At 38.0% G+C, this 22,646-nt stretch overlaps 2 protein-coding genes across 7 annotated transcripts in view; one reads left to right on the top strand and one right to left on the bottom strand.

Annotated features, from left to right (window-relative positions):
* Positions 1-957: 957 nt before the first annotated feature.
* kappaB-Ras (NFKB inhibitor interacting Ras like 1) overlaps positions 958-22,646 on the bottom strand; it is a 41,803-nt gene continuing 20,114 nt past the window's right edge. For 3 of the 6 annotated variants that reach the window (XM_022062579.2, XM_022062578.2, XM_022062580.2), the window contains exon 5: positions 6,185-10,837. The gene's annotated coding sequence lies outside the window, so the exon portion shown is untranslated. Of the gene's footprint in view, positions 1,240-3,879; positions 4,204-6,184; positions 10,838-12,215; positions 19,362-22,646 lie in introns of those variants that run through there. The other 3 variants (XR_015533669.1, XR_015533668.1, XM_022062583.2) reach the window with 3 other exon arrangements.
* On the top strand, positions 17,926-22,565 carry Fa2h (Fatty acid 2-hydroxylase). The gene is made up of 6 exons (XM_022062574.2): positions 17,926-18,198; positions 18,717-18,942; positions 20,098-20,261; positions 20,895-21,027; positions 21,273-21,392; positions 21,694-22,565. The coding sequence occupies exons 1-6, from the start codon at positions 17,926-17,928 to the stop codon at positions 21,777-21,779; spliced, it is 1,002 nt and encodes a 333-aa protein (XP_021918266.1). The 3' UTR covers positions 21,780-22,565.

The raw sequence follows: 22,646 nt of genomic DNA, 5'->3' as shown, positions 1-22,646 counted from the left end.
TAAAGCTCGGTGCACTTCAGAGCACACCCTATAAATTTTCAATCACAAAATTCCTATCAAATTAAAATAAAGCCCTTACTTATATTCCAAACTCTCAAAGGTAAGATCTAATTGCAACGTGACAGATGTGTATCATATACGAATATTATTTGGATCATTTCATATAAAATTGGATAACACAGAAACAAAGATAAAATATAAAACAGTGCTCATATCACAAACATGTCATCAGAGTACTGAATACACATATAATCTATTTCAATGTACTGACAGCGAATGAACCTCGAAATAAAAATACACTTGCACGTTCATCTGGATGCATTATATATCTATTTTTTAAACACCCTGTATACACAACACAAGTGTTAGGTATGCAACTTATCTCAAGCAAGAAATTGCACATTTGGATAGAAAATGGTAAACCTGATATTAATTTCGGTTCTCTGAAGACTATAACATGAAACTGCAAGTGAAATCTATGTAAAGACAATGGTTTCTGTTTGCGTGTTTCCGCAAAACTGCACAAGTAATGAGAAACGGCGCGTGTCTTGGTAAATGGCGATGCAATCATTTAACATGATAAAAAGTTTTAATACAAGTCCATGCATCGGTGATGACCATAAATCAAGATTCAACAGAAACATGCCCCTGGAGGAAGAGGGAAAATACGTAAGACTCCCACAGAGAAGAAAATTGCATGTCTTGTTTACAGTAACAGTTACTGTCAAATACGGACAACAATCCCAAATCTTGTTTTCTGATCGCTGCTAACAATTTTCATCAAAAACAGAAAGAAAAGTATTAAAACATGTATTTGGGCCACACGTGGCACAGGGTCTGTGGGTTGAGAAATCATCTTCATACTACCGTAGAGAAAAACTTCCCAGACGTAGTATCTTTAAAACAAGTTAAAATGTAACAGACGCATTCGAGGAAGCCTCGATCAATTAAGAACCATTTTGCAAGTGCCATTTATTATTTCATAATACAATAGATACACTTCCTGCATATCTTACTTTGTCATATTTACAGTTTATTTAAAAAAATAAATAAATTTCATATTTGCAAAATAATCTTATCTTGTTTACTCACTGTTCCAGACCAAGGTACCGATTTCACAACCACCTCACAGCACTGAAACTTTACAACAAATCTCGCCAATTAAGATGAGATTAGGTAACTCCGCCCCTCGGGTTCGGGGGTTGCGGTGATGGTCCGGATGTTGGAAACTCTAAAAAACTAAGAAACAGTTTCCATATAACCAGAACATCATTAATTTAAAGTACAATTTGCAATAAAATATTTAGCATATGGAGAAATCCTAAAAGCCTCACTTAACCAGCGTTCTAATTACCTTCGACACTAACAAACACTGACGCGTAGTATCAGACCATCCCATAACAAGCCCAATTGAACACATCTGAAGGCTCGATATCAACCGTACACTAACGCAGAAACAGACAGTGAAAATGACGATCCAGAGAATTATGGAACATTTGCATTACCGCCACCGCCGTAAACTCCAAATCCAACAAAACTACCAAATTTTAACAAATACACCAAACGGCCGATTCTTTACGAGAGTTCAAATTAACAGAAAATGCCATAAAATATTTGTAGCGTCACCACCATAAAAACCAGCCAAATTCTTACAAAAACCACCAAAAGGCTAAAGCTTTACGCGAATTCAAATTACCATCGTCCACACAAACAAGCTGAGACGTAATTAACAAAATGGCCGACTTACGTAAAGACTGAACACATACGCGCTGTACCGGTGCAGGAGGCAGACAACCGCAAAAGGAAAGTCGACTTGTCCGGAAGAAACCTCGGATCCGGTGACCTGACAAGTTTCGCGGAGCACGCAGGGAAAACCAAAGATGAAAAACTCGTCGGCAGAGATAACTAAGGGACAGAGAATTAAAAAAAGTCTAAAAAACATAAAATGAATGGCAGCGTCCTCTGTGCGGGAACATGGGGACCCACCTCAAGCGCCGTCCCGCAAAGAGGGCGCAAGACGTTATTATCTACTTTAAGAGATTTGTTTTAATTTCCTATGACCACTCGGCCGCTGGGGTTGAGCCCCCCTTTCGGAATTATTCGATGTCAATTACCGCGCTTTCGCTGCTGGTACTATTTTCGAATTTTGAGTGGTCCTTTTATCATACTTATTCTTATTATGCTCTTGCTATATCCCCTAGACAAGATCTGTTGCCAGGTCGGTTAGTCGAAAGAGTTGGAGAACTTACCTCGCCTACAAGGTCCTATTTTCCGTAGCGTGCAAGTGCAAAGCCCGGGCCATTGTCAGGAGCCGGGTCCGCGCCTCTGCTCGCTCAAGGATCGGCCTGGGCCTCCACCTCCCTTCGCGGGGAGGTTTTTTTGGGGGTGCCCTTTTAAGGGTGCCTACAGTTGGCACCCGGGGCGGGAGGGTGCCTACGGTTGGCACCAGGGGCGGCTAGGGGGTGCCTACGGTTGGCACCAGGGGCGGCTAGGGGGTGCCTACGGTTGGCACCAGGGGCGGCTAGGGGGTGCCTACGGTTGGCACCAGGGGCGGCTAGGGGGTGCCTACGGTTGGCACCCGGGGCGGCGAGGGGGTGCCTACGGTTGGCACCAGGGGCGGCGAGGGGGTGCCTACGGTTGGCACCCGGGGCGGCGAGGGGGTGCCTACGGTTGGCACCAGGGCGAGGGGGTGCCTACGGTTGGCACCCGGGGCGGCGAGGGGGTGCCTACGGTTGGCACCAGGGGCGGCGAGGGGGTGCCTACGGTTGGCACCCGGGGCGGCGAGGGGGTGCCTACGGTTGGCACCAGGGGCGGCTAGGGGGTGCCTACGGTTGGCACCAGGGGCGGCTAGGGGGTGCCTACGGTTGGCACCAGGGGCGGCTAGGGGGTGCCTACGGTTGGCACCCGGGGCAGCGAGGGGGTGCCTACAGGCACAAAAAGGTTGGGACCACTGATGTATAAAATATAATTTCGAAATTTCAGCGACACGGGTATCACGTAATCTAACCTAATCCTGCACATACTGATTTGACCTACCCTAAACTAACCTTAATTATCCCAAAGCAACATAACCTAGCTAGAATCAACCTAAACTAATCTAACCTCATCAATTAAATCTGCCCCCTAGGTATGGCAGTGGCAATGGTGGTATTCAGGTTGGTGAAAATCCTGGAAAAAAATAAACGAGGTCCAATTAACAACAACAACATAACTCCAGTTTTCATAATAATAATAATTTCAAGTAAAATCTGCGAAATAAGGAAAGACTAAAGCCAACGTATAAAGTTAAGTACGGTGTGTGCTTGACTAGGTCTTTGCCTCACCCAGTCTTCGCTTGACCTCTTCTCTGAATCACCAGGTCTTTGTTTGACTCTCTCTCTCTCTCTTTTTCAGGTCTGCCTGAATCGGTCTTTGCCTGAATCGGTCTGTCGATCCAGGGCTTTGTACAGACGGCCAGGCATATATAGGATGATACAGAGAACGGTTCGTGCAGACACCGAGTCCGATGGAGACCGCGTGCGTTTGAGTCAGTGTGCGGCACAAACGTGGGTCATGCAGAGATCGGATCTGGCGGGGATTGTGTGGGGTTGATATTGACAAAAATTATGAAATTTTTCGAAAAATGCAGGACAATGTCCAAAAAGCGCACAAAAATAAAAAATTGAAAAATACCGAATTCAATTTTTTTCGAAAATTTAAAGTTATCTTCGCTTTTCATGACGTTTATAACGATTTTTAAAATTTTCGAAAATTTTGAAAAATTTCAATTTTCTTCAAAAAATTTGAAAAATCAAAAAATGCAGGAAAATGTCCAAAAAGAGCACATAACTGAAAATTTTTGAAAAATTCCGAATTCAATTTTTTCCCCGAATATTTCGAATTTTTTTTGTTTGGTGCGCTTTTTAGACAATTTGCGGCATTTTTTGATTGTTCTAACATTTTTAAAAATTGCAAGATATATCTTATAAATTTTACCTGACCAATCCTTATCAGAACTAGTCTCTGCCGGACCCGTCTCTGAAACAACACCGCTGTGCCTGGCAAGCTGCCGGCATACTGGGGGAAAGTGTGTTCGGTCTGACGATACACCGCCCTGCTAATAGACTGGCCTGCCTGGACGTAGCTTTATAGTACACCGTCCTGCCGGAATACCCGGCAGCAAGACACCAGCAAGCAGTAAAAACGGCTTGCCTGGTCATCGATCTGCGGACCGAAAACTTTGAAAATTAAATTTTTTTCAATATATTTATCAGTTTTTTATATTTTTATATTTCTTGAAAAACGAAATTGAAAATATTTGCCCTCGTTCCTATATCTAGGCAGGCATCTACTAAATCTCCAGTGTGCCTGGCAAGCTGCCGGCATACCGGCCTTCCGGGGTAAGTGCCTTCGGCCTGCCAATACACCGCCCTGCCGGTATACCGACCAAAAATTTTCAAAATTAAAACATTTTTAATATTTTATAAATGTATCATATTTTTAGATTATCCCCCCGATCCTATATCTAGGCAGGCCTGTATTAGATCGGTGTACCTGGCAGCTGCCAGCACACCATCCTGACGGTACACCGGCGTGACTATACATCACCCTGCAGGTATACCGGTGTCGTTACACTAGCCTGCCTATAGACCGGTCTGCCTGGACACGGGCTTGCCATTACACTGGTCCATCGGGGCAAAAATTTTCAAAATTAAAAATTTCCAGTATTTTTATAAGTTTTTATATTTTCCCATTTCTTGAAAATGTTCAATTGTTTTTAATTTTCAAATTTAAAACAATTTTGAATTTTTTTAAAAGAATTCTGTTCCCTCGTTACTACAGGATTATTCATAACTTTACAAAAGATCGCCAGACTTGAATGGTGCAAAGGATGGTAACATGCGACATGCCGATACAAAGAGAACCTCTCCAAGTTTACAGACGTAATGTGCTGGTATGTGGAAGTGAAAACCCACATGTCACAATTGAGCACATTCGGGATTCACCGAAACTGAACGTTTTCTGTGCCATATCCAAAGAGTAATAGCCACGGTGGTCTAGCGGTTAGAACGCTGACCTTGTAATCCTGGGGTCTCGGGTTCGAATTTATAACTTGTGTTGGGCAAGGCCGTGGTCTAGGAAACACGGAGTTTTCCTCCGTGGCATCCCAACAATTACTCCATTCACACACAGAAGAAGGCAATGGCAAACCACTTCTGGATCATCTGCCAAGAACGTATATGAACAGGTCCCAGTCCGAGAAAAGGATGGAAGGATCCTGTTCATATGGACCTGTCGTCAGACAGAACACTAAATAAAATCCAAAGAGTATGTGTACGGGCCATTCTTCTTTGCCGAGGCAACCGTCACTGGCACGTCCTATCTTGTGATGATGCAGGAATTGCTAATGCCGCAGCTTCATTATCACAGCGATGACTTCATTTATCAGCAAGATGGGGCTACGCCACACTACCCTCGCCTCGTCCGCGGCTACCTCAATCAGCATTTGCCACAACGCTGGGACGGATGCATGGCTGCCAGTGACCATGCGCTGCTTCGTTGGCCAACCCGATCACCTGACCTGACGCCATGTGATTTTTTTCTTATGGGGGGTACGTTAAGGACCAGGTCTTCGTGCCGCCTCTGCCACGGGATCTGCGAAGACGAATCATTACTGCCATCTCTCAAACCGATCTGACATGCTGCAGCGGGTGTGGGCGGAAATGGATTATCGGCTTGACGTCTGTCGCGTCACAAAGGGTGGACACAGAGCATTTATGAGGTATGTAAAATAAACTTTGAGAGTTTCTCTTTCTATCGAAATGTCATATGTTACCATCGATTGCACCATTCAAGTCTAGCGATTGTTTGTAATGTGTCAGGGAATTATGAATAACCCTATACATGACATTACAACCCAGAAAACCAACACTGACATTTTCACTGTTATGAAAACTTAAAATCTCGAGACATAAATGCTTTAAATATGATAACCTCATACCTTCACTTTTATATCAGCCTTCTTACTTTCCATGTACACTCTGCATGTTACTTCACCTGCTTCGGGGACAGAACAATTGATTCACTTCTACTGAAATTACACTTGTTCATGCAAGGTATTGTGTCACAGGGCAAATGGATCAATAGCAGAAGGAGTTTACTGATGCCCATGTATTTTTGTCTCCCATTTGAAACACCAGTCATCTGGAGACTCACTAATGTTTAATGTATTGTAATCCAACTGTATTCATTCTGGCATAAGTTCAATACATTGTTCTTTTTCAACCAAATTTTAAGTGACAAAATTAACAATCTTGTTCTTGTATACAGCTACTAGACTGCTTTATAGTAACAACTCACATTGTCCCTCTACAACCAAAAAATGCATTTCAAAGGATTGAAATGAAACACTGTTTGCTGATAGCGCTGTTTCAATATAATTTCAATGATCAGGGCTTGGAAAATGTAGTCACACACTTATTTTGAAGAAGAAAAAACAACAACTGACTTTATGAGCTGGTCAGGACAGACTACACATGAATCACTGTGTAAAATTTGAATTTGTTCTTTTAGAACTTGACAATAATTTTTTTTTTGTCTAATGAGGACTTAGCATAATTTTTCAAGCCCTGTTCATGATACATCAAACATCATTCAAACAATTTCCTTCGTTTAACTATCAAGAGAGACAAATTTTTCTTCAGAAGGTGTGGTGTTGCTACAGACTGTTAAGAAAGCAATACTTTTCGATCATACAGAAATTAATAAACTCCTCCCACATGTCAGTCACATTTTAAAAACTTGGGTAAATCTTAGCCATTTCAAGAATAATGAAGGTATGAAGGCCAAGCCCTTAGCTGATCCATAAACATACAAAAGGCTCAGCTCACAATGAACACACGCATTACACACACACATTGTTCCTATAAATCTTCATTAATTGATTTCTTGGTCTCACTGGGACACCTGTATGGTAGGAACTAGGCCCAGTGAAACAGATAAACATGCAAGTCAGAACACTGTTACAACAGGTGAAACATATTGATTTCCTTTCTGTAATTCCTGGGGCACTTATCTGAACGTTAACAGCATAAGTGGCACTTGCAGTGATACTTAACCAAACCTACATACGCGACCCATGCAATGTTACATGACATGGTTTGTTCCAAGGTGCTACATCAACTGCACAGGTCATGTAATGTAAAACAAAATATGGCACAAATATTATGAACAATGACCTGGAAGAGATGCAAGAGAAAGCTGAGGTGGCCTATTTTAATGTATTATCCAGTAATTTGCTTGCAGGAATTGAGGGATATCCCAAAAACATTTCAGGAGAACAGTTCTTCTGCTGAGACTGGACCCTTGCACTTCCCAAATGCAAGTGAGACACATAACTTTATCTAATCTGTTCACTTTTCTGCGATGTTTCATGGCTTGGTTGATTTATTAATTTATTTCAAAATTCTACATGAAATTGAGATATTATGTGAGAAATTATGGATTATACTATGAATTGAGAGGGATGAAGGCACACGCCCAGAAGAAACATGCCGACGAGAAAGTCCAGTCACGCAAATTTATTAATATGTTCTGAATCTCTGTGCTAAGAGGGCAATGGCAGTGATTTATAAGAATTGATAACAAACGAGGTATCTGCTATGGCCCATTTCAATGTACCACACAAGTATTTCATTGGAGGTACTGAGGAATATAAAGAAACCCTTACATCAAGGACTTGACTTGAACACCAATAAACACCACATCATTATCTCAGATTTATTTTTCAGTCAGTGATAACTGAAAGAGAAATCAAGGTGGAACAGATGAGGACATGTATTACGTATGAAAGACCCTGCAACAATGAATTAGAACAAAATTCGGTTTCATTACCACACATGATTCGCTTCAACAGCTTGTCATCCCTAATTTAAGACCTACTTACACACATACACATGTTAAGAAAAAGAATGCTGCCCCTGAAGTCAACAGGAAATGATGTTGCCATTACGATCATATACGAAGTTGATCCCACGGCTGGGTCAAGCAGGCTGTCCTCCAAATCACTTAATATTAGCACAGAAACAATTCTATTACAAACAACAACGGCCTTAGTACACGTCAGTCTATAAATTCACACGTTAACAATACCGGTTAAGAAAGGTTGTATTTAGGTAATGACATAAAAAGTGAAGTCATGGCATTTACTCAAAAAAGACCAATCACAGTAAAACTTGTAAAACAACAAAATGTTGGGCCAACTGTATACCTTTAATTACCCATGATATAATCTGTCTCATAAAGGAGATAAATATCTAAATGTGAAAACTTACACTCGCTTCAAAATTCTTTGCATACTTCACAAAATTTCTATACCACTGTTAATTTCAAAACACGCAAGAATCTGAATTTATGAAGCACTTCCCAGACCACACTATCGTGTGGCATTCGTTCATAGGCCAATACAATATTTAAAAAAAAACTTTTTTGACAATAAAGGAATTGAGAAAAGAATGCCAAAATTGAAAATTCATTTGAAACTACTTTTATACAATTCTATACAAGAAACTGGAAAAGTCATATTGAACAAACGAGCCCTTACTAGATATTAACCCACAGAAGAAAATGATGATAAATAACATTGTGTTAGCAATGGGACTCGTGGAAGTTCCTGGCAAAGAGACTATACCATAATTCACGTTATACAAGATGTGAAGCTACCACAATGATAGAACACATTGCAATGTAATGAAGTCAGAGACTGATGGTTTCCATCATCAGGGTTGTTGATGTGCTGAGTGATGCATTCAATACATCTGCCGTTTTAGTATACTTTATTGACTTAAACACGTCCATACGGAAGGGTCATTCGGCAAAACAGCGTTAGGAAAATGTGTAAGATCCATACCAACGATGTGTAAATATGGACCGACAGAGGTCAGCTTTTATATGAACTCCTGCGTGCATAACAATTCTTTACTCCTTTACCTAAGAAACTAATTGTTATGTCATGTTTACTGCCGTCAACAATCCGCTTTCGTTACTGCGGAAACAGCTGAGCTGTGAATCGCTTGTAGAAGTGCGTCGTAGAGTAGATAATATTGTGCTGTTAAAAACGTTTTAGAATATCACAATTACTTGTCTTATATAAGAATTATTAAGAAATCTGTGATCATCCATTTTAGTTTTGATTAAATTGGTCATTGACGGTGGACGTCGTGGTCTCTTACAATTGAAGAAAGTTTGAGGTAAGGGATTCCTATTTATTATTACTGTTAATCACATTTAATGTTTTCATCTGCATTTGTAAACTCGTGTAAGAGAATTAGGCTTCTCTTCTTTTGACGTAAATACGTCTACACGGAAGGGTCATTTGACATAAACAGCGTTAATTACGAACATGTGTAAGATCCAGCGCCGAGTCACGAAATGTTGATACTCTAAAGTGTACAAATTTTATAACATATTTCAGCTACCACAGACCTATCTTAAACGTAACTAATTCAAGTTAAATAAGCGATGTCTTAATCAAACTATTTACTCAATTGTAAAGCATGTATAAAGGGAATATTTAGAATAAAGCTAATATTATATAAACTTCCTTTCATTGTATTTATTATCTAAATATAATTTAATTACAAAGACGTATTTCCGTCAGATTCTCCGGAACCGTGGTTCCACTGTCAATTTTTTCACTATCAAAACAATACTGCATGGCTGCACACTACTGTCTGCTACTTCCTTGTTATATAACTTTGTGAACTGTTCCCTTACTTCAGTCCAAATATTTTCCTCTGCACTGTGTGTTCTTCCTTCACGTTAAGAGACCACACTGCACATTTGAGAGGTGGGACAAATTATAATTATTTTTCATAACCATGGAATCATTATTTTGGAAAGAAGATGGAACAGTAAGTTTTAACTAAATACTAACAAGGATTTCCATAATTAATTCTTCTCCCAACATCACAAATCTAATCATTTGTATTTATTGTTTCTAAAATTTACGACAGCGTGTAAAATATAGTCAGTTTTACATTATCGATCTCAGAAACTGCACACATTCCTTCATGAAGACATGTGGCAGGTTGTTCATTATTTTGCCTTCAACCATTCCTTAATTTTCTTACCACACAATGCCAGTCCTCATTTAATACCCAATCAATAAACTACAACCTTTAAATTTTCATGTTTCTCCTTGAAAATAGTTAGTGATGGTAAGAAAGAGAACATAAGTCAGTTTTGCTTTCAAGCAGCAGCCTCAGTTTTCACTGATTGATGTCTGCCCCTCCCTCCAACTGGCAGCCAAACAGTATTGTCAAGCAAGAAAAAGCCTATAATGCTGACCACAGGGAAATTGCATTTAGTGTTCCAATGTGAAGAGCAGAATGTGTACCTGTGTCTAACATCTCAAAACTATAACACGTTAAATGTTTCATAAATACCGTTAACATCAATGGCGTTGTTACTTAACAAGTGAGTATACGGAATAAAATATTAAAAAACAGTATTTCACATATATCTGTCTCTGAATGTCTCGGCCAAATCCCAAGTAGTTCCACTTTCATCGTACAGACATAACCAAAATACGTCACGATGACATTCAACATAACCTACCTTAGTGCCAATGAGACTTGATGCAAAACGCACAAGGACTGCCATAAGTCACGATCGGATGGTCTACACGGCGATACGAATTCCTCATGAGTGAAACAAACAAGATATATTCGTTATAATTATGTTATGTGTGCGGTGACCGGTGAAGAATAATGGCGGAAGACGCTGTCGGACGCAGAGGGCATGGTTGTCACGTGACACTCCACGGTTGGGAATCCCAGGTTTGCAGAGGCGTGTCCTCCTACGCAATAAGAACAAAGAGTATGTTTTTAGCGTTCTGTGACGTAGACAACGGATGCGAGTTCATTGAAAGTTGAACTGCCAAAGATATGATGAAATACAAGCGAACTTTGCCTTGCGTTTCAATAAAGCAGTCCCAACTGGCTATAAAATTACAGAAATAAATAATTAACCTGAATTCAACTTGTTAAGAGATGTGGTACATACTAACAAGTTGTCACTGACACCTGTGTTTTGGAAGCGTTTCAAAGAATTGTGTGTTTGTAATACTTAACAGGAGCTAAGTGGAAAGAAGTTATAATACTGTATGAGTTGTTGGTGAAAAGAAAGAACCTGACTTCATTGCTGAAATTGAATGCAAATAACCACTTTACAGACGAAGGTAACAGAACACAAAAATATGACAGTAGTAACAATATTAACGATAGTAAAACAGCAACAATAACAACAAAAGTGTAAGTGTAAAATTAAAAGCATTAGTAACAATAACACTAATAATAAAAATAGAATTTTAGTACAAAGACAGCTATCTTTCAAGTGTATTTCAAAAGATTAAAACTTCAAAAGCACGTATTAGTTGTCTGTCCACATGTAGCTGCACCCAACCTAAAGGATAACCAATTCTGATCAAACTTAGTATAGTAGGCTTATACTGCAGTGTCAAGCCATTTGATTTTGTATTAGTTTGAGTAACTTTATAGTCCTAAATAAACTTTCACATACATATTTTGAGGTCCTTAATAAATTGTGATATGAGCCGGGATAGCTCAGTCAGTACAGTGACTGGACAACCGGGGTTCGATCCCCGACGGGGGCCGAGGATTTTTTCCTCTAGCCTCTGCGTCCAGACCGGCTCTGGGGCCCACCCAGCCTCCTCTACAATGGGTACCGGGGGTCCTTTCCCGGGGGTAAAGCCGGCCGGGGCGTGATGCTGACCACTCACCCCCATCTAGTGCCGAGGTCAAGGAAGAGAGGAGCTATACCTCCTCTCCCCCCCAAACGCCTACATGGCGTATAGTGGGACAAACTTTACTTTACTCAATGAATTGTGATGAAACGCATCTCCTTGTTTCAGACCGTTCTGAAAAGGAAATGCATCAAGCAAGGTTTCATTTTAATTAGCCTAATTAGTTTCAGGGGTTTTTCAAATTGAATGAGAACAATGTACAGTCATGGCCTATTCTTTAAGTACATAAACAGTTCATGAACTGTCCTATTGTAAACCCCCTCCCCCCCCCCCCCATTTCTGAGGCTGCAGTGCATCAGCTTCTTATTTTTAATTACATAGGAATGTAACTTCTAAGAAATGTGGATATCTCAAAACAGGATTACATGGGATGTAAAGGTGTATTATCTAATCTTGAGAAGATAAATTTACATGCATGATCACTGTATGTATTTGCTGACTATTATTCTTTGAAATACAACTTAAACTTGTTCCATTAAAGACTGAGTTTTAATGTCATGTCATGGAAATGAGTCCATGACATAATTTTGCAGCCCCTCCATTCAGTAATATCAACACTGCAACCACATAATTACCAAAATGAAAGGAAATCAATCAACTGAATTCAACGCTGACTGACTGACTTTCTATGTCAGCATTGGCACTGGTTTTCTTTTATTGTAGTATATTTCAACATATTTTTCTTGTACTGTTTTTAACATGTGATATATAGAACTTCACATATGCTTATTATGTGGCAATGAATGAGAAACTGAATTACGAATGCAAATGATGATCAACTGACACTGGCCTAATCGCAGGAAATGACTAAGCAAAACTGACAAAAACCTCGGTGGTGTAGCATTCCTGCTTCATATTCGGGAGGTTCTAGTTCAGATCTTGACCCACATAAGGGTATCCCAAGTTTATTATGGTTTTCCTCTGTTACTCCAGGCAAACATCATTATAATACCTGAAGTTCTTCCTTCCAAATCTTTTCGGTTGAGGGAAACCATGAAAAATCTCAATGTGGACTGCTGCCCCTGTGTCCAGGATCAAAATTTGGTACCTTATAAATACAAAAAGAGAACACTGCTCCATAATATTTAGTACTGATTTTGCAAAAGAGGAAAGATATTTATGTACTTGTATAAGTTCAATATTTTGATTTCGTACCCAAAACACCCATATATTAAAGGCAACATAAGCTTGGAAATAAAAAGAACAATGCCAATCAGACACATCCAAGTGAATGCTGCATACTTGTGTGTACGTGCGTGCGTGTGCACACACAAGCACTGACTCATGCCCATGAAAGTATTCTTATCACTATCAGTTATCTATAATGGAGAAGACAGTGTTATCCATTGCCCTACTTCATATAGTTTACAATCTGCTGTGATGTTGTGAAGTGCTCAACAGGTAACATTACTTTTTACTAAATAAGAACTTTGTGTCCGTCAGAATAAAAACAATTTACAAAAAGCAAAATGGACAGACATGATATATTTGATAAGAATTCATAATTCATGATTAAAACCATACACCTCTACCAAATATATCAAACATCCTAAATACTACGTGGCCTAGTTAACAACCTTAGTACTTCATTCGGAGAATTTACATATGTCCAACAACAGAACATGCGTACAAAGTATGTTTACATGCAAACATTCATAAAGTAGTATTTAATGTATTGAGTGGGCTTCTGCAGATGTAAAATCTCTGGACTCATTTAGAGACAGTATACAAATCTCAGCTGGGTAACCAGCTATTCTTCTGACTTACATTTTTGTGTTTTTTCTCAGTCTCTTATGCCTCCATTTACTGATTAATTTATTTATGATGTAAATTGTTACCAATATTATGGACTACACATGGTTTTTTCACATTTAACGACATTGCGATGACTGCAAATGCTATTCTGCATTACATGAAATGAGAGGAAATTCAAAAGTAAAATATTATCATCATCATTACTGTTGTCATCACCATAATCATCATATAATTTGGCCTGATATTTCCTGTTAAACTAACCCAATATAAGCAGCAGTCTCTTTCTTCAGTTCAGTTCGCTGCTAGAAATCAAAACCCACTGTTCACCCCGTAGTGTCCGAGTTACTAGGCTCATCATAACGATGGCAGAAAGTTGTATTTGACTTACGTGTACAAGAACTAGCTGCCTATCATTTAATCAACTGTTAGTGTTACCATCTATGGTTATACCCAAGTGTGATAGTACATTTTTTAACATACAGCTCATCAAATGAATGCATATATTTGTGAGTTTTTGTTATTTTATAAACTTTAAAATGGATTTCGATATATGTTAGGGGGTCTACAAACAAATTATGAAGTGTGTATAATTTTGGTCCACATCAGTTGACTGCTAACTCTTACTTTACATAAAGCACAAAGTGAACTTTATCCAGTTTCTGAAAAATAGTTCAGTGTACAAAAGACTGATAAATTAACATAAAATACAGACCTCATTAAGGTCTGTAATTTTTTACTGGAGACTTTTATCAACAAGGTTCATGTGTAATGAAATATAAGAAAAAATTGTCCCTTTACATAGTGATACCTACTGTTGCTTAGTTTTGCGTGCATTACAGCTTATAATTTAATGCAATGTAGTATCTCTACTAATGAACAACTGTATCAACAGTAGATTAGAATCTGCAGTAACTTAACATCCACACTAACGGAGGTACAAAATTACAAAGACCATTCCAAATTGGAGTACACCTTTACACTCTTGATTATTACCACCTGATTCTTACAATTTCAAGTTCACTACATCGCTATAAGAATTTTTTGGAGAGAAATGATATTGTTATGGAGGCTGTTGAACCAGGCCTCAACTACAACTTATGGTAAGAAAAAATATATGTGTTGAAGGTATATAATCACAATATACAGAAACTTTTGACCACAAAATAAGCGCTGGTGAAACCTGACAGTAAATTTAATACTGCTTATCTCAAATACCACTCATATAAGCACAGTGTTTTATCTTCCCATCTATTTGATATAGCATTTATAACAATGACAGAGGAAGTTATGCCATATATCACGACTTCCTATGCATACCAAACAAAGTCAGTATGTCAAAGCCAACAGGTTGTTTGACTGATAACATTATAGGTACTGCAATTTTTTGTTGTCTAGTTTCACCTTACATCATGCGTAAAAAATATATGACGTCCCTTTATCCTCAACATAGCTCGCTGCGAAATGTTTGTCACATCAATGATTTAGTCTGAGCTAGCAGTTACAGTACAACCAAGTTATTTCTACATAAGTCAAGGTACAGAACTGTTTTCTTAGCCAAAAACTGTTACAGCTTTGGCAATTTATATGTTTATGAGAAGAACAAAAACAAAACAAGAGGTTCACAATGAAATTTGAGATGAATCATTTGGGAAATGTTTTTCGTTATTCAACTCAAAATACAAACTGCCTACCACAACAACAACAAATAATAATAATTTATGAAACAATGATTTTACAGCTTGTTTTGTGTGACTGTAAAATGTGGTCTCTTTTTGTTTTCAAAATACAAGTGCATGAAAAATAAGTGTTCAGTAAAACAGTTGAATCTAGAAGATAAATTAGGGAGTGGAGTAGTGGAGTACAGCTTATAACATGGAACTCTGCATTTATGTATAACTCAGATATAGAAGTGCAAACCAAATTTTAGTGGGGTAAACTCTTGGAAGATGAAGAAATGTGCAGATAATATTAAAATGGATGTTAAGGAAATTGGCTGTGAGAATGTGAACTGTCTAAGGATCATTTCCAAAGGCAAGAATTAGCATGTTAGGTCAGTCACTTGTCATAACCACATGGTGCATTCTCAGGTCAGCTGTGAATATACTAAATAAACTTGGGGATTGTACAAGGGGCTAACTAGCTCTCATTACAAAATCTTCAGATCCTTTAATATGACTTAAGCAATGGGAAAATGGTGGTCAAATCATGGAGGATGAGGTATGTGTGACACGGCTCAACAACCTGGAAGACAACCACCCTCATACTCACTGGCATGAGAACCTGTAATCTCACATAGTAATCTGTATCATACTATTATAATGAAAGCATTTTTTCACTTGTCTTCCGTGACAGTATATAACAGACCCAGAGATTCTCATCACTGTAGGACAAAAATTTCATAACTCTTGAGCATGATCACAAACTGGCATCAGTTGCTTTAATTTGCTTAGACTATACCATATCTCTGAATGATGGGATGATTAGTGAATAATAAAATGGAAAGGTTGTTGAAGGAAGTGGTCATGGTCTAATTCAAGATACTATCCTGATATTTGCCTGGAGGTGGTGAGGATAACTACAAAAAACCTCAGTCAGAATAGCCAGTCTCAAGGCTGAGATGTGAACCCAAATATGAGTGCAGGAGTGCTAACTGCTGAATTGTGATGCTTAGTTCTGATCCATATAATAATGTGAGTACAACTATGTATGATGACAGTTCAACAGTTCACCATGTTTCTTAAGGTACTTACATATATATTTATGATCTGAAATAAGTATACATATAAGTGGATGACATTTGTATTCATCTGTACACAGTAATTTAACAGATCATGTCAGCACTTTAATTTGTGGGCTTTAAAGGGTTAACAAACTTGCTTCAAAACATACTAACCATTCGGTTATTTGTCGGTAGCAATAACATGTATGCTCACAAGTTGCGTATCACAATGTGTCTGGGCCCAATAGTCACAAGTGCTCTATTGAAAAAACTCATCACACATTGTCAAATGTAGGTTGCACTGCACGTGGTATAACTTGTCTACTTTGAATATCTCATGCACATAAAAACAGGAAGGAAACTGATAATACCTAAGGATAATATCTTTTACCTTCACCTTTTAAACAAGACTAACATTGGTATTTATTCAAATGTGACTAATATTGTTGTTAAATCAAATGACTTATTTTTAAAACATTTTATGTATATGAGCTACAATTTAGGTTCTGAGCCCTCAAAATACATTTATTTAAAATACTGTGTTAAGAAATTGGATCTTGCCACCAGTTTTCAGTGTTATTCATGGAGGATTTATTCTTTATCCAGCACAGAAGTCTATCATGTAGTATTTAAAATGTGAGGCTAAAGAAAACAGATTAACAAAATTCTAGAGAAGAAATAGCACAATAAAAACCAATGTAAAATGCTTAAGAATGCTGAAACACCACAACTGTGTAAGACAGTGGCAGTATTTAGTGGTCTAGATTAATCTGAGCACAAACTCATATGCACTTGGTTACAAATGTATCATTTTTAGTATTTCTAATATGGGATTTGATGTCAAAAGCATTTACCATGGTTCTTGAAAGATAAGATTAGAAAATTTTCAAGGGAAATATTAATTAACACAAGGATCATCACTAGAACTGAGATAACAGCTAGTAGATAAAGCTATTACCAAGAAATGTATGCTGAACAGTCTAGTAAGAAGACTCAAGCTGTGAAAGGCAAATTACAATTTGCAAACTGAAGTGGCAGGAGCTTCCACAGCAAATTTCTGAATGTTAATATGTAGAACATGTGAAAATAATTTCTTCTTTTTGGAGTGAACAGTCAGAATTATTAATCAAGAACCCTGATGATGGGAACTGGGGCAGATTACAATCTTGAAACTCTCTGCCAGCAGAACTCAAAGCAGTTATTAAATAAGCTATGACATGAATAATAACAACACGAAGGCAGAAGCATGAGTCACATTCAAGTTCACATCCTCACAACTTATTTCTATGAGATCCATTTTGATATTTTCAGTCTATTTCTTTGTGTTTCAAGTGGTCATATATTTCTTGTTTCCCCCCCACATAAACTACAAACCCAGTCCAACATTACTACCTTCATCTGAATACCTCATCCATATCTAGGGTAACTACTTAAAATACAATCACTCCATGTAATTTGTCCAGTCCACCTACTTTTACTTTGGTCCAAATATTTTCCTGAGAATTATGTTTCATAACATCTGAAATTTAAATTATTTTCACAGTGGAGATCAATTAATACAACCATACAAAATAACTAACCTTCAGTGGTTTTGTGATGGTAACAGAAAACTATGTATTTTCTTCTTTTCAATTTCAGACCCGCAATCATGACTTCAAAAAATATGACAGCTGTGAGGAATGGTGAGATAAAGACCCATGACAGTGAAGAGGAGTTCATCATAAAACACAAAGGAGATAGATATGACATCTCCAGGTTTCTGCAATTTCACCCAGGTGGACGGAATACTGTGTCACCATACAAAGGGCTCTCAATCACTGAGAAATTCCTTGACATAAACCATTCTCCAGCTGCCACATACTTAATGAGGGAATACAAACTACCTGACACATCAAAAGATTCTGTTATTGAGGATTTGGAGGTACAGAAAACTGAACTGCCCCTCTCATTACTTTGATTTTCTATTTGAATAATGTAACATTTTTAGTCTTAGACTATTTTGTATATTGAATGTTTTTATCTGGCAAATATTCATACCAGCAGATCAGTTAATGTGTGAGTATTTGTAATTAAACATAATTTTTATTGCTTACTGTATGAAAAGGTTATCTGCTCCCACAAAGAAATTAAATTTTAAATACAATACTAGATAATGGAAGCATGATTCTCATATTAGTCGATGTTTCAAAACAGATATTCCATGACAACATATGTTAGAAGAATATAAATTGTGAAGCTCCTCATTATGTAGTTTTCTCTGTTCCTCTCTTATTTCCTGTCTCAAGTGCACACATCCTCTGCCACTCTTCCGCCTCCAAAGTTCCACACCCATATAAAAGAACATGCAAAAATATATATTACAGATGTATAAGATTTAATGCTGTCCTGTAGGCATTCAGTTTAATTAAACGTTATCATGTAAAAATTATTGCATTACAGAAGCTGGTTGATTGGAGCAAGCCAATGCTTAGTCAAGTAGGCAAGCTAGGACCAAAGTACAAGGAATGGGTATCCTTTCCTGTGGACCGCAAGCTGCGACTGTTCTACTGGGACATAATAGAGAACATGACTGTAACACCCTGGTACTTGATTCCTATTGTGTGGATTCCTGTGAGCATATTTTTCATTTACCTCGGGTGGCTCACAAATCAACAGGAAATTAAAGGTAAAGTGACTGCCACTGTTACATAGAAGTATAATTTAATTATGTATATTACAGGGTGTCCAACTGATCACACATCTACAGCTATCAATTTCTGTTTAAAATTCAGAGCAACCACTGTCCAATAACTTGCACTGAAGTTATCAGAAAATACACACAAATGGTCCATTGCAATGGTGTAATTTAATAGTGTTTGTGAAACTACTGTTATATGATAGTAACAAAATATTCCAATTTACTACATATTGTGACGCGTCGCCATGGGTGCCAAGGCCTTGCGCTGGAGGGGAGGGGCCACCTGACTTCCAGGCTGCCTGGTCTGGATCTTGGGAGGGGAATATAAACAAAGTCGCATTCCTGGGTGCGGCTGGGTGTGAAGTAGCATGCAGAAGAGTGAGCTGGAGGGCACCGTGGCAGCAAGACTGCAAAGTGTTGAGCATGTGATTAGTGTGTGGATCCCCATGTAAAAGTGTCTGTCAGATCGTATTCAAGGCAGCAGACTCCAAACAGCAAGGGTTGACAATAAAGGGCGTAAGAACCTACCTACGTCACAATATTTTAATGTAGTGATAGTAGTAAAATCTTGTGTAACAGGCTACAGGACTACAGTTTGCAGCTGTGAAGATGGAGACAGTATGTTTCTCTGAAATGTTGGTATATACTGACAAGTCAATATGATGCCAAAACTCAAAAGATCATCATCCTCACCACCATGAAAATCTCACGTCTCATAACTTGTACATTGCTTGTGTTATGAATTTTAAGCAATCACTTCTGCCACAAGAGTTTAGCAGAAGATGGATAGAAAACAAAAACAAAAAAATTAAATTGTCTGCAATAAATGTTCACATCAAGGCACAAAAGAATAAGAATCTACAGAGAATACATTTGGAAGATATGTGTACTCCAATGGAAAGCAAAGTTCTATTCTTGTCTTGATAAGATTGTTCATAAAATAATAATTAAAATTGATGGCCATAAAACTTGTGATTTCTCTTGCCTAATACAGATGTTTTGACTGGGTGCCAAATATACTCTTTATACAAGATAAATTGTATTTTCAGCTGAGTAAAATCTCAATAAAATCAAGAGAGCTGACCTTAAGAATAATGAGCATGTCGAGAATGTGTTTTTATCATAAGTTACTGCTTGTTACAGGTGGGACAGGCCTAGTATGGGCTGTGGTCAGCTTCCTAACTGGTATCATAATGTGGTCCCTCCTGGAGTACTCTTTACACCGCTGGGTGTTTCACTCGCAACCACCAGCAACATCACCATTTCTCATCACATTACACTTCCTGATACATGGATTGCATCATAAGGTACTTTAAGTTCTATTACCAAGGAAAAGGAACGTTTCCGTCTTTGATATTGGTCTTCTGGGCAGTAACATCTAGTCGGCCAATAGGTAGCTATAAATGTTTGGAGGAACGTAACATCTCATTTTCGGGGTTGGTGTATACCCACAAGGTCACATGGCATTACTACCCAGAAGTCCAACATCACCCCCTAGAGAACCACAAATCTCAAGGTCACGATCATGTCTATAAGTTTCAAGGACATAGTGGTTCGCTGAATTACAGGTAATTAACTGTTAAATGAGACAAAGGATGACTTCACCTCAGAAATATGAAGAAAATGAGAACCTGGGTCTATGGATAAAGTGCTGAAGATCTCAGGTATAACCCTTCAGTGATGACAACCATTTAAGTGGTATCCTACCATGTGGACAGAGCAAATTTAAATCCCATATACATGGTCCATACAAAGTATAGAGCCAGGGGTCATGTGACAAAACTCAGGTCTGTTCCCGGTATGGAGGCTGACATTGAAGGTTTAAGATCATTTACCTCCAATAAGACTGTTGTGAATCTAATCAACACAGCAGTCCATAAGTATGTCAGTTTTGTGCCACATAGCTGGTATAACATAATAAAATCTGTCTGATCACATAGGTGCCATTTGATGACCAACGGCTTCTATTCCCACCTGTGCCGGCAGCCATATTGGCAGTAATACTGTACTCCATATATACAGTAATATTTCCACCATGGATGCTCTCATTCACTGCAGGAGGCACTGTTATAGGTAAGTACTTCCTAATACAAGACCAACCATTCTTTTATACATAAATTATATCGTGTTTTGGTACCCATGTATTAACCGGTGACCCAAACATTGTGGCGGAAGAGTCAATGTAGCTGTGATCATTAAGAACATTCTGCATTAACATAACAGGGGAAGAGAGAAAATTACATAATGGGACAGGAATGATAACCCCTCCTTCCCCACGCTACTTTCCTCAGTACAGTTTTTTGTTACACTGTTTACAGGTTACATTATATATGATTTAATGCACTTCTACCTTCACTATGGATCACCAACAGATGGATCATACCTCTACAATATGAAGCGTTATCACAACCAGCATCATTTCACACATCATGAAAATGGTGAGCGCACACAACCACTAGTTGATACATGGTATCACCCTTCCTAAAATCATACTTGCATTACAAAACACATTAACCTAACCTAACCTAACCTATTTTTAAAGCGATGTGTCCCTATAACCCACAAGTACTATTTTTTCTTTGAAATTGTATGTTTGTTATTTCCTTTCCTTAACAGCTTATATGTTCTATAGTTATACTACTAGATCCAGACAAAATCTTCATGGTCAAATGGGAGGCTGTGACTCCCACTTTTGGAAACACTGCTTTGCAATTTAGTTTTCTGTATATTTTATTACAGGATTTGGAATAAGCAGTACCTTCTGGGATAAAATATTTGGAACAGAAATCATCCTCAGAAAACTGAGCAGAGCTCTGAAATGGTGATGCTGAAACATTTCTGAATGATGTGTGTGTGTGTGTGTGTGTGTCCATGAATAAATGACTATAATATACTGACTTATAAATGTACAGTATCTTCAACCAATGACATAGACTTAAGCTTCATCTACTACAAAGACTGTAATGCTATGATCATGACATACTAGGACTGCAGTGGAAGTCAGGCATTCCTTGTGAATTTCATATATATTTAAACTTTGAAGTTGTTAATACTGGACCACAGCCAGTTATGTGTGAGAGTGTTATGTTATATGTATAATCTGCTCTTAAGAGGAATTTCAACATATTTCAAGTAGGAAGCACTGAAATGTAAATGAATATGCATCATGCACCAGTGATAACAGTGAAATCACATTTGTATAAGCATTGTAAAAATTTGTTAACAAATTCAATATGTTAACAAATTCAATTCGTCTGATCTAAATGTAGTGACTCAGACAATAGTATATATCACATGTTATCACCACCTATTAATGACAATGATCTTGAAGTGTTGGTCCAATAGTATCAGAAACTAACAAATGTCCCTTTACTTAACTCATCTCACTGACATACAAACTATGCTATTGACTATTCATGTGAAATATTATGATAAAGCTGAAGTAATCTGTCATAAATTTCATCATGAATTATACATGAACCACAATATTCTGAAATATGATTGTTCTGGTTTTATAACACTACAACTGAAATCAGTACAATTTTTTAATTTGTAAATCAGTATTTTGTGTCTTTACACAGTTTTAAATAAAATTATTTTACATAAAAGTATGCTCAAGAATATATTTAAATGTGTTTATAAAGTATACTACTGTATGAGGTTATCAAATATAAATGCAGACTACAAGTAGC

Source organism: Zootermopsis nevadensis, unplaced genomic scaffold (assembly GCF_977971745.1).
Source record: "Zootermopsis nevadensis isolate Lab colony 2312 unplaced genomic scaffold, Znev_1.0 Znev_ptg000004l, whole genome shotgun sequence".
NCBI lineage: Eukaryota > Metazoa > Arthropoda > Insecta > Blattodea > Termopsidae > Zootermopsis > Zootermopsis nevadensis.
Note: the sequence above shows the minus strand (reverse complement) of the source record. Positions and strands in the feature narration are given on the sequence as shown.

What these genes read in the sequence shown, in the direction of transcription:
- Fa2h (XM_022062574.2), top strand. Translation starts at nt 17,926, where the DNA reads ATGACTTCAAAAAATATGACAGCTGTGAGGAATGGTGAGATAAAGACC. An exon ending in AAATCAACAGGAAATTAAAG is followed by an intron (nt 18,943 to 20,097) that starts GTAAAGTGACTG and finishes TGCTTGTTACAG; the next exon opens with GTGGGACAGGCCTAGTATGG. An exon ending in TGCAGGAGGCACTGTTATAG is followed by an intron (nt 21,028 to 21,272) that starts GTAAGTACTTCC and finishes CACTGTTTACAG; the next exon opens with GTTACATTATATATGATTTA.